This window comes from Cetorhinus maximus, chromosome 11 (genome assembly GCF_964194155.1).
Source record: "Cetorhinus maximus chromosome 11, sCetMax3.hap1.1, whole genome shotgun sequence".
Classification (NCBI taxonomy): Eukaryota; Metazoa; Chordata; class Chondrichthyes; order Lamniformes; family Cetorhinidae; genus Cetorhinus; species Cetorhinus maximus.
The window spans coordinates 91,756,240-91,768,754 of record NC_135889.1 but is presented as its reverse complement, the minus strand read 5'-3'; the positions used below and the strand labels follow the sequence as shown (position 1 = coordinate 91,768,754).

Genomic DNA, 12,515 nt, shown 5'->3' with positions numbered 1-12,515 from the left:
TTTATTCCAAGAGGCGGTCACATCCCTTAGGATAGGCAGAACTTTAGAGCTGGTCAATGGTCAGGGACAGGAGGGTGTGACGACAGCTATCGGGACACAGAATGTAGTGATGGAGGAGCCTCAGCCTCTGGCTTTGTTTAACAGGTAAAACATCAAAGGTAATCACCTCTGGACTGTTACCTGAGCCATGTGCAAATTGGTATGTGGTTAAACAGATTAGAGAATTAAACGCGTGGCTCAAAGAGTGGCGGGAAAAAGGGGTTTGGATTCATGGAGCACTGGCATCAGTACTCAGGGAAGAGTGCGCAAGTCCATTGGGATGGGCTGCGTTTGAACCAGGCTGGGACCAATGTCCCGGTCAATTGTAAAGTAGGGCTGTGGACAGGGTTTTAAACTAAGAGGGGTTGGGGGGGTGTTGGGTAAAGGGAGCCTAAGAAATCCAACGAGAAAGGCCAATATATTGGAACAGGATGATGATGTGGGTAAAGGCAAGCAGAGTGGGACAGAAAGGGACAGGGAATTTAACAAAAAATGTACATCAGCGAATAACATCATTGCAGGGTATGGAAGTAAAAAAATGAAATTAAAGGATCATTTTCTGCATACATTAAGACTCTGCAATAAGATAGATGAATTCGTGACACAAATTGAGCTAAATGATTTAGATCTAATCACTATTACGGAAACATGGTTACAAGGTGATCAAGGTTGGGAAGTAAGTGTTCCAGGGTACACAATATTTCACAAAGACAGATAGAATGGCAAAGGAAGTGGGGTAGCCCTTATTGTAAAGGGGGACACAAAGAAAATTGAGAGAAAGGATCTGGCCTCTGAAGATCATGAAGTAGGATCAGTCTGGGTGGAATTTAGGAATAGCAAGAGTCAGAAAACACTGGCCCCCGAACAGTAGTCATAGAGGTCTACAGCACACAAAAAGGCCCTTCGGCCTATCGAGTCTGTGCTGGTCAAACAAGTACCTAATTATTCTAATCCCATTTTCCAGCACTAGGCCCATAGCCTTGTATGCCATGGCATCGCAAGTGCACATCCAAATACTTCTTAAATGTTATGAGGATTTCTGCCTCTACCACCCTTTCAGGCAGTGAGGTCAGATTCCCACCACCCTCTGGATGAAAAAATTCTTCCTCACATCCCCTCTAAACCTCCCGCCTCTTACCTTAAATCTATGCCCCCTGGTTATTGATCCCTCCAACAAGGGGGAAAAGTTCCTTCCTGTCTACCCTATCTATGCCCCTCATAATTTTATACACCTCAATCATGTCCCCCCTCAATCTCCTCTGCTCCAGGGAAAATAACCCCAGGCTATCCAATCTCTCCTCGTAACTAAAACTCTCCAACCCAGACAACATCTTGGTAAATCTCCTCTGCACTCTCTCTAGTGCAATCACATCCTTCCTATAATGCAGATTCCAGAACTGCACGCAATACGCAGGCTGTGGCCTAACCAGCGTTTTATACAGTTCCAGCATAACCTCCCTGCTCTTATATTCTATGTCTCGACTAATAAAGGCAAGTATCCCATATGCCTTCTTAACCATCTTATCTACCTGTCCCGCAGCCTTAAGGGACCGGTGGACATGCACATCAAGGTCCCTCTGATCCTCGGTACTTCTCAGGGTCCTACCATTCATCGTATATTCTCGTGCCTTGTTTGTCCTGCCCAAGGGCATCACCTCATACTTATCCGGATTAAATTCAATTTGCCACTGATATCGATATCCTCCTGTAATCTAAGGCTATCCTCCTCACTATTTACCACCCCACCAATTTTCGTGTCATCCGTGAACTTACTGACCAGCCCTCCTACATTCAAGTCCAAATCGTTTATATATACCACAAACAGCAAGGGACCCAACACCGATCCGTGTGGAACCCCACTGGACACAGGCATCCAGTCACAAAAATACCCCTCGACCATCACCCGCTGCTTCCTGCCACTCATCCAATTCTGGATTCAATTTGCCAAATTGCCTTGGATCCCATGGGCTCTTCCCTTCATTATTAGTCTCCCATGCGGGACCTTATCAAAAGCCTTGCTGGAGTCCAAGTAGACCAAGCCAAATGCATTGCCCTCATCTACACACCTGGTCACCTCTTTGAAAAATTCAATCAAATTGGTCAGACATGACGTCCCCTTAATAAAACCATGTTGACTGTCCTTGATTAATCACTGCCTCTCCAGGTGTAGATTAATTCTGTCCCTCAGAATTGCTTCCAATAGTTTCCCCACCACTGAGGTTAGACTGACTGGCCTGTAGTTCCTTGGTTTATCCCTTCCTCCCTTCTTGAATAACGGTACCACATTGGATGTCCTCCAGTCCTCTGGTACCTCTCCCTTGGCCAGAGAGGTATTGAAAATTATTGCCAGCTCCCCTGCTATCTCCTCCCTTGCCTCACGCAACATCCTGGAATACATTTCATCCGGGCCTGGAGATTTATCTACTTTTAAGCCTGCCAGACCACTTAGAACCTCCTCCCTTTCTATGCTAATTTTTAAAATTATATCACAGTTCCTCTGCCTGATTTCCATACCCACGTCGTCCCTCTCACTTGTGAACACCGACACAAAGTATTCATTTAGAACCTACCTATGTCTTCTGGCTCCACACACAAATTACCACTACGGTCCTTAATGGGCCCTACTCTTTCCCTAGTTAACCTCTTACTCTTAATGTACTTGTAAAATAACTTTGGATTTTCCTTTATTTTACCTGCCAATGTATTTTCATGCTCCCTTTCTGCTCTCTTAATTTCCTTTTTAAGTTCCCCCCTACACATTCTATACTCTTCTAGGGCTTCCACTGTTTTGAGCCCTCGGTGTCTGCCATAAGCCTCCCTTTTTCTCTTTATCCAATCCTGTATATTCCTTGACATCCAGAGTTCGCTGGATTTGTTGGTCCCACCCTTTGTCTTTACTGGAATATGTTGGCCCTATACTCTCCCTATTTCCTTCTTGAATCAGTCCCACTGCTCTGACACAGATTTACCTAAAAGTAGCTGCTCCCAGTCCACTCTGGCCAAATCATATCTGATCTTATTAAAATCAGCCTTCCCCCAAATTAGAACTCTGCTTTCTGGCCCATCCTTGTCCTTTTCCATAACAATCTTGAATCTAATGGAGTTATATTCACTATCTGCAAAATGCTCTCCCACTGATACCTCTACCGCTTGCCCAGCTTCATTCCCTAAAATTAAGTCCAGGACCGCCCCCTCTCTGTAGAACCTTCTACATACTGGCTTAAAAGCTCTCCTGGATGCATTTTAAGAATTCTGCTCCCTCTAAGCCTATCACACAATGACTAACCCAGTTAACTGTTGGGGAAGTTGAAATCCCCCACTATTACTACCCTATTATGTTTACACTCCTCTGAAATTTGCCCACATATCTGCTATTTTATTTCTCTCTGACTGTTTGGGGGCCTATAGTAAACTCCCAGCAATGTGATTGCTCCTTTTTTGTTTTTTCAGTTTTACCCATATGTCTTCATTTGAGGAGCCTTCTAAGATGCCATTCCTCCTTATTGCTGTAATTGATTCCTTGATCAATATTGCAATGCCCCCTCCTCTTTTACCTCCTTCCCTGTCTCGCCTGAAGACCCTATATCCTGGAATATTGAACTTCCAATTCTGCCCCTCTCTGAACCATGTCTGTGACAGCAATGACAACATTAGATCTAAGTTAAGCAGATCATTAAACAAGAAATTATTGGAGCCTGTAACAAAGGAAATATAATAATTGCAGGGTTGTTAATCTTCATACAGACTGAGACAGTCAAATTGGCAGGAATGGTCTAGATGATGAGTTTGCAGAATGTTTTCATGACAGTTTCGTGGAGCAGTACATCGTGGAACCAACTAGGGATAAAGGTATCTTAGATCTAATATCGTGTAATGAAGTAGGGTTAATTGGTAATGTCATTGTAAAAGATCCACTTGGAAATCGTGATCATAGTAGCATTGAATTCCATGTTAAGTTTGAAAGTGACATATTCCAATCGCAAGCATAAATCTTAAACTTAAAACAAAGCCAATTACGTAGCTATGAGGGGGGGAACTGGCTAAGGTTAATTGGGTAAATAGACTACAAGGTATGAAGGTAAATGGACAATGGGAAACATTTAAAGAAACAATTCAAAATCTTCAAAAAAAATACATTCCATTGAAGAACAAAAACTCAGCAAGTAGGACCCATTTGTGGCTCACGCACAAAGTTAAGGATAGTATTAGATTAAAAGAAGAGGCTTACAATGTTGCAAAAAACACTAGTAAGTCTGAGGACTTGGGTGTTTTAGAAACCAACAAAGGGCCACCAAAAAGTTGATTAAAAGGGAAAAAATAGAATGGAAATAAATTAGCCGGGAACATAAAAACAGATTGCAAGAGCTTTTATAAGTATATTAAAAGGAAGAGAGTAGCTAATGTAAATGTTGGCCCCTTAGAAGTAGAGACAAGAGAAATTATCACAGGGAAGAAGGAAATGGCGGAGGCATTGAACAAATATTTGTGTCCGTCTTCACAGTAGAAGACACAAGTTCCATACCAAAAATAGGCAACAGCCTCGGGGCTAAAAACAAGTGAGGGAATTAGGGAAATTAATATCCGCAGAGAAAAAGTATTGGAGAAATTTAAGGGACTAAAATCCTACAAATTCCCAGGCCTATACCCTAGGGTTCTAAAAGAGATAGCTGCAGAGATAGTGGAACTGCTAGCTACGATTTTCCCAAATGCCTTAGATTAAGGAATGGTCCCACAAGATTGGAAGTTGACCAATGTTACACTGCTTTTCAAGAAAGGAGGGAGAAAGTAGTGAACTGCAGGCTAGTTAGTCCAACATTAGTTGTTGGGAAAATGTTAGAATCTACAATTAAGGAAATCTTAACAATGCACTTAGAAAAGCATAGTATGATTAGAACAAGGCAACTGAAGGGAAATGCTGTTTGACAAAGTTATTAGAGTTTTTTTGAGGTTGTAACTAGTAGGATAGATAAAGGGGAACCAGTGGATATAGCATACCTGCATTTCCAAAAATCATTTGATAAAGGTGCTGTATAAAAGGTTAATAGGCAAAATAAGGGCTCATGGAGTTGGGGGTAATATATTAGCATGGATAGAGGATTGGTTAACGGATAGAAGAGAGAGAGCATAAACGGGGCTTTTTTCAAGTTGGCAGGCTGTGAATAGTGGAGTGCTGCAAGGATCTGTGCTCGGGCGTCAGCTATTTACAATCTATATTAATGAGGACTTAGATGAAGAGACAGAGAATGATGTGTCTAAGTTTGCTGATAATGCCAAACTAGGTGAAAAGGTAAGCTGTGGGGAGGACAGAGAAGCTGCAAAGAGGCATAGACAGCTTAGGTGAGTGGGGAACAAAATGGCAGAAGGAGTATAATATAGGGAAGTGTAAAGTTACTTACTTTGGTGGTAAGAATAGAAAAGCAGAATATTTTTTTAAAAGGTGAGAAACTTTTAAGTGTTGATGTTCAAAGAGACTTGGGCATGCTGGTACAAGGAATACAGAAAGTTAGCATGCAGGTGCAGCAAGCAATTAGTAAGGTAAATGGCATGTTGGCCTTTATTGCAAAGGGGTTGGAGTGCAAGAATAATTAAGTCTTACTACAGTTGTACAGGGTTTTGGGGAGGCTGCATCTGGAGTACTGTGTGCTGTTTTGGTCTCCACATTTAAGAAAGGATATTGGAGCTGGTATGGCAAAGGTTCACTAAATTGGTCCCTGGGATGAGGGGGTTGTCTTAAGATGAGAGGCTGAGTAAATTAGGCTTATATTCTCTGGAGTTCAGAAGAATGAGAGGTGATCTCATTAAAACCTACAAAATTCTGAAGGGGCTTGATAGGGTGGATGCTGAGAGATTGTTTCCATTGGTCGGGGAATCTAAAACACGGGGGTACAGTTTCAGGATAAGGGGCTGATTATTTAGAACTGTGATGAGGAGAAATTTCTTCATACAAAGGGTTGTGAATCTTTGGAATTTTCTCACCCAGAGAGCTGTGGATGCTCCATGATTGAATACATATAAGGCTGGGACAGACTGATTTTTGATCTCTCAGGGAATTAAGAGATTTGGGGAGCAGAAAGGAAATTGGAGTTGAAGCCCAAGATCAGCCATGATTGTACTGAATGGTGGAGCAGGCTCAATGGGACATGTGGTCCACTCATGCTCCTATTTCTTATGTTCTTATATTATCACTCGTGTGCTTGCTGACCTGCATTGGATCCCAGTCCAAAAGAAATTTTAAAATTCTCATTCATGAATTCAAATCACTCATGGTCTTGCCTCAACCCATCTATGTAACCTCTTCCAGCCCTAAAACCCTTTAAGAACTCTGCACTCTTCCAATTGTGGCCTCTTGTGTCACTCTCACTCCCTTCACCCCGCCACAGGCTGTCGTGCCTTCAGTTGTCTAGGTTCTAAGCTCTGGAATTCACAGCTCAAACTTTTCCACCTCTCCTCCTTGAAGACGTTCCTTAAAAGCCATCTCTTTGATTAAACTTTCAGATGCATCCTAGCGTCTTCTTCTTTAGCTCAGTATCAATTTGTGTCCGATTATACTCCTTTAAAGTATCTCATGACATTTTACTAGAATAATCAAGGTACTTCAATATATTATTACCAATGTTATTGCATATGTTACTCACTCAACTAAACAACCTACAGCACAAGGTTACATGAACTTTTCAAACACATTTGAAATCTTAAGCATAAAGAATTAAACACTAAGGGGCAGTGTAGTAAAATCAGTACTCAAATGATTCAGACATGCGATGCTACTGGACACATAATACCACTTGCTACTGGTTTAATTTAAAATGTTAGCCGAAAAATTTTCATGGTTAGATTTTAAGCCTTGCACATTTTGAACAAGAGATTGTGCAGGTAATGGCATCTTCTGATGTAACATAGTTACATGTACAACACAAAAAAATAAGCCACTTGGCCCAACCAGCCTGGGTCAACATTTAAAGAAAGGAATAATGCTCCAAATGGGCAAATAGTCCCAATCACATTTACATGCCCTGTTTTTAAATCCCTTCAACTTCTTTCCTTCATCTGCCTTGTGAATTGAATCCTGAATGTTGAAAAGCATCTGTCTTAACCACTACTTAGAAATGAACTCTACAAGCTTAAAAGAAGTTTCTCTTGGTCTCTGTTCTAAATCTCTTACATTTAAGTTCGTGTATGTGTCTTGTTTTTTTTTTAAATCAGGCTATGACAAAAATTTGTGTGTTTTAAATGTGCAACTAACGGTAAATCCTACCTTAGAAAGTAAAGTAAATGTGGTAAATAAGTTATCTCCAAATTTAAATGTCCAACTGTTCTTAATGCAGTAGCTTCACTGCTTTATTAATTACAGCAAATCAGAGTATAGAAAACAAAAACAGAGATAATTTAAAATATATGCAAATTGTTGGTAACTTCATATTTGGTAATATATCAAGTATATGTATATTGTAAAATTAAATTTGGATGCATGCGTCAATAAGTTACCCACAAGCAGAAGCCGATTGTTTTGAAGTAATTGAAAGCCAGATAGGAAACCAAATTTAAATTTTAAGACTCTACTCAAAATTGATAAATTGCTAACAGACTCCACCCAAATAATTTTTAAAAATGTAATTAATTAAAAAATGATTTTTCAAATATATATTGCATGTCAACATGAAACTATTTCATATTCACAATAGTAACAGAGGAAATAGTAGACCTATATAAATTCTAGAAGATGTGGATAAGCTTAACAGCTCTTACCTGAGAGTCAATTCTGTTATCCATACAGCTTTCATCCTTTTCTACCGCCTTTGGTTCATGGCTTTCTGATTTTACCAGGCTTTCTGTTAATGTTGACTGCTTAAGGGATTTCTCTTTAGCCCTCATTGCTTCAGCTTCTTCTTTTATAATACTAGTATCAGACATCCTCATTAAACAAGTTTACTCTGCATTCTACCAAAAACATGGAACCTGTAGCAAGATACACAATACAAGCTTTGAATTACAGAGCAAACTTACTTCATACATTAAAACAACAGCATTTTTCTCTAACTGTTCAAATAGATACAGACGCTTCCGATATGGCAAAATTACTATTTAGTGTTCCATTCTAGGTTTAGATCTGGAGCCTCAATATAATTCTTTGGAGAAGCAACAGAACACATCAATACAAGAAATATATTGCCTATTGTGTATTAGGATTTTCAAAGGCATTTGATAAGGTGCCACGCCAATGGAGCTTTGTTAACAAGATCAATGAAGATGGTATTGAAGGGACATTGGCAGAATGGATAAGAAGTTGACGTGTAGATGATAGATACTTTTCAAACTAGTAGAGTGTAAACTACTGCTCTTCACACAGCATGCATATGTACTTAGATGGAGAGAGCACAGTAATTCATGTGTGGTTTGCAAATTTATATGTAGTTACGTTAAACATGAAGGTGACTGCAAAGGAATTCAGGAAGCTACAGATGGGTTAGTAAATTGAACATTTGGATGTCAGATGGAATTTAGTGTTGAGAAATGCGAGGAAGAGTAATGAGAAGCCATACCCCAAATGGCAAAACTTTAGAAGCAGTACAAGAGCAGGGAGACACAGGTGCTCATATAAATAGCCTGAAACTGAATGAAGCTAGAAAAGTGGTTTGGCACCAGGTTTTTTAAATAGGAAGCATAGAAGACAAACTATGCAAATTATTGGTAACATCACATTTGATAATATATCCAGCTTTGGATACGCTGTTTTAGGAAAAAGGCTGAGAACATCAAGAGAGTACAGAAAGATTTGCCAAGATAAAATCAAGGACGAGAGGCTTTATATGTGGAGGGACTAGAGAAGCGGAGGCTTTTATTTCCACTAGCAAAATAAAAATTAAAATAGGGCATGGAAAAGATGTATTAAACTATGAGGTCTACAGCAAATGTTACTTTACATTTTACCTTCTGCCTGAATTGACAAGTCATACAACTCAGGATGATCCCAGGTTTGATCCTGATGAATTAGTCAATGACAACCATGGCCGCAGAGGGGCAGTGCAATTGGTGACAGTATCCCTAAAATAGCAGACAGTTCCTGATCGTTAGAAATATTATGAGGAGGACAGGATGAGGCTCACTTGATCCCTCCATGGTGACATGGCTTGCAGACACTCATTGATTAGACTATGGAACTTAAGCTCAGTATAATTTCCAGAACCTTCCCAACTTGAGGTGAGCGCAGATTGGGAAAGGAGAGATTATACAAGAGAAAATAAACATAAAATTTAGAAAATTAATTATTTGATTTAAGCTTTCTGTAACATTAGTGGGTCCTTTTCTACACCAGCTACTGTATCAAAAAAGAATTAAGTATGAAAGGAAAAATTGGGAAAAAAGCAAATGCTTATTCATCTGCAGGAATTCTTTGAGAATTACTTCCTGCAAGTTAGCAGTTTTAAGGCTACCTAATGGATATAATTAACTTGGATTTTCAGAAGTTATTTGATTGAAATTCCATATGTACGCCTACTTAAGAGGGTTGCAAAATTTATTACAAGATCTTGGATGACATCATGACCTAATCAGGGAGCTCTTCATCATCAAGTTGACATTTACAATATTATTCCCCTATAGAATTTAAAGAAAAATGGCAAGAAATGAAGTCACTGCTGTATCATACAAATGGCATGAGAAAAAAAAACTTCAATGCAGAAACTGTTGCTCCCTCTGAACTTGCTCCCCACACAGACATCCATGTTGAGTATTCAGTTATTGAACCCATGTACCAAGAGGAAGCTAGCACAATACTCCAGTTTTCACATGCAAAGAGGTGAGTATTAAGTACACCAGCAACTAATAAATCAACTGCTCTGTTAACTCTCAATTTCCTAGCATGCCCACCTGCAACACCAGCCATGACCCAGGAAAAACTCAACTGTGTTAGCAATAACATTCTCCATTGCACAAGCTGAAATATGATCTTCAGAATGGAAAAAAAAGTTACAACCACAGTCTAGCTTCAGAGCTGATGACCAAAGAATTCATGTGCTCACACACAGAAACTGTGTCAGCAGCCCTACTCTAATACAAGTAGAGAGGACTTAGCTCATTATGCTCATAATGGGGGGTGGAGAGAGTTAAAGAGGCATTTTGACCACTTGTTTTCTACCCTGATTGTGCATGATTATTCTTAAACATCTTGATCCTCAGTTTTAAGGTATACCAAGTTATTCTCTTCTTACATACAAAAAATACTACTACTGCAAAAATTCTTAATTGGTTATTGAATGTTTTGAGATGTCCTGAGGATGTAAAAGTGCCGATAAATGTCATCAATCCCACTTATTACATACATATCCCAATATCAAATTTGCCTTAATGGTAAATGCTTTACATTGATCAGATGTTTTCAGGTCATAGTAAATGATTTGCCATTTTAGCCATTGACAATCAAACCATCTTATGTTATACACATTTATTGTTACCTGTTTCTATATACTTGACAGTTCTTTCTGCATGAATGATAAGGAGCAGGTAACTTTACACACTTTCCTGTAATAATTACTGTGAAAAGGAGGAAAGTATTGTTTTCTAGTGGTGGCTTTTCTAGTTACAGCTTTTTGGAGGATTCAAGAAAAAAGAGATAGATGATCTGCTCAGCTAATGGAGGAAGAGAATCCTTCATAAAAGCCAGACAGAATAAACACTTATAAAAGTATAACCCAAAGAGCGTCAGCATGGGTCTGTGATTGGTCAGATAATCCAGATGAATTTTTTGATGTCACCAGCATCTGGATAGGGGAGTGCCTAAAGATGTCAACTATATGAACTTCCAGAACGCATTTGATGAGGTTTCAACGAAGAGATTATGAATAAAAATAAAAGTACATGGACTCGCCGAAGGCAACCGCGTGACTTTGGTTGGTAATTATGGGAGGCACGAGACAAAAAGACAAAAGGGAGTATTCTGTCAATGAGAGAGGTTGACAAGTGGTCTTCTCCAGGGTATCTGCACTGGGTTCTCAGCTTCTCACCATATATATTAATGGCCCAGAGAGGGAAAAAAATGTGTATTCAAGTATGCAGATGATTAGGAAGCACATTATGTTGCATTTATGGAAGCAGAAAATTACAAAGGGGTATAGAAATAGAGTGAATGAACGGGAAAAATTATGGCAGATGGATTTCAATGTGGAGAAGAATAAGTTTTTTTTTGATGGGGGGGTGGGGTTCAAAAAATTGGACCTGTAAAAAAGCAAAAGGGTTTAGGTGACAGTGGACACAAACTACTAAAAACTAGGGTACAGCTATACAATAAGAGGAGACCAATGGAATTTCATCTATTCATTCATGGCATGTGGCTGTCACTGGCAAGGCCAGCATTTATTGCCCATCCCTTGACAAGTTGGTGGTGAGCCATCTTCTTGAACAGCTGAGGTCCATGTGGTGCAGGTATACAGTATTGTCAGGGAGGAAGTTCCAGAATTTTGACTAAATGACAATGAAGGAGTAGCAATAGATTTCCAAGTCGAGATTGTGTGCGACTTGGGTAGGAACTTGCAGATGATGGCGTTTCCATGTATCTGCTCCCTTTGTTCTTTTGGATGGTAGAGGTTGCTGCTGAATGAATCATCAACTCAGGGGTTGGAATAAAAAAAAGAATTGATGCTTCAGTTAGACAGAGCCTTAAAGCAGCCCCATTTGGTAGTACTGCCTTCAATTTTGGACACCAAACCTTAGGAAAGATACATTGGCCTTAGAGGGAGTACAACAGATTCACCAGAATGTTACCAGGGCTCAAATTATAGGAACAACTTGCATAAACTTTAGAAGGCGAGGGGTGATCTAATCAAGGTCTTTTACATGATAATGGGATTTGATAAGGCAGGTGCAAGTAAGCTATTTCCTTTGGTGTGGAAATCCAGAACATGGATGATAATTCTTAAAATTTAACAATAGCATCAGGAAGCAATCCCCCCCTCACTCCCCACCCCCACAGATAATAGTGCCAATTTGTAAATCTTTCATCCAAAAAGCTGTGGATGCTGGTCAATTAAAAATTTTAAGTCTAAGATTGATAGGTTTTTGTTGGGTAAAGGTATGAAGAGATGCTGAGAAAACGCAGGTAAATAAGTCAAGGCACAGATCTAACTGAATGGTAGAGCAGCCCTGAACAACTGAATGGGCTTACTCTTGTTCCTACACACTATTGCAATATTGAATTTACGTTACAAAAGCTCAAGACATATAATTTACAAGGTGCTAGAGCTGTTACACTACTACAAACACTATAATGAGGTAATCAATTAATTCTGTGCTATATAAAGCTTTTTTCTAAAAACCCAAAATATATCAGTTAAATTTTAGTTTGAAGTCAACGGAATTGAAATTCCGACCACCACAGAAGAAACATTCACAATGATTATTTTTGCACATGGAGAAAATGAACAAAATGCAGAAATTGCACTTGATAGAATTATTCTCTAGTGTCATACTAGCTTTGCTCCACT

The 12,515-nt window shown here is 39.4% G+C and overlaps 1 protein-coding gene across 31 annotated transcripts in view; it reads right to left on the bottom strand.

The window, feature by feature from the left end:
* The window catches only part of r3hdm1 (R3H domain containing 1), a 137,710-nt gene that overhangs the window by 98,843 nt on the left and 26,352 nt on the right, over positions 1-12,515 (bottom strand). For 29 of the 31 annotated variants that reach the window (XR_013577987.1, XR_013577988.1, XR_013577990.1 and 26 more), the window contains exon 4: positions 7,786-7,995. Coding sequence is in view for 27 of the 31 variants with exons in the window: in XM_078552433.1 (XP_078408559.1) it covers positions 7,786-7,956 (171 nt within the window). In the remaining 4 variants the exon portion in view is untranslated. Of the gene's footprint in view, positions 1-7,785; positions 7,996-8,967; positions 9,082-12,515 lie in introns of all 31 variants that reach the window. The other 2 variants (XM_078552436.1, XM_078552444.1) reach the window with 1 other exon arrangement.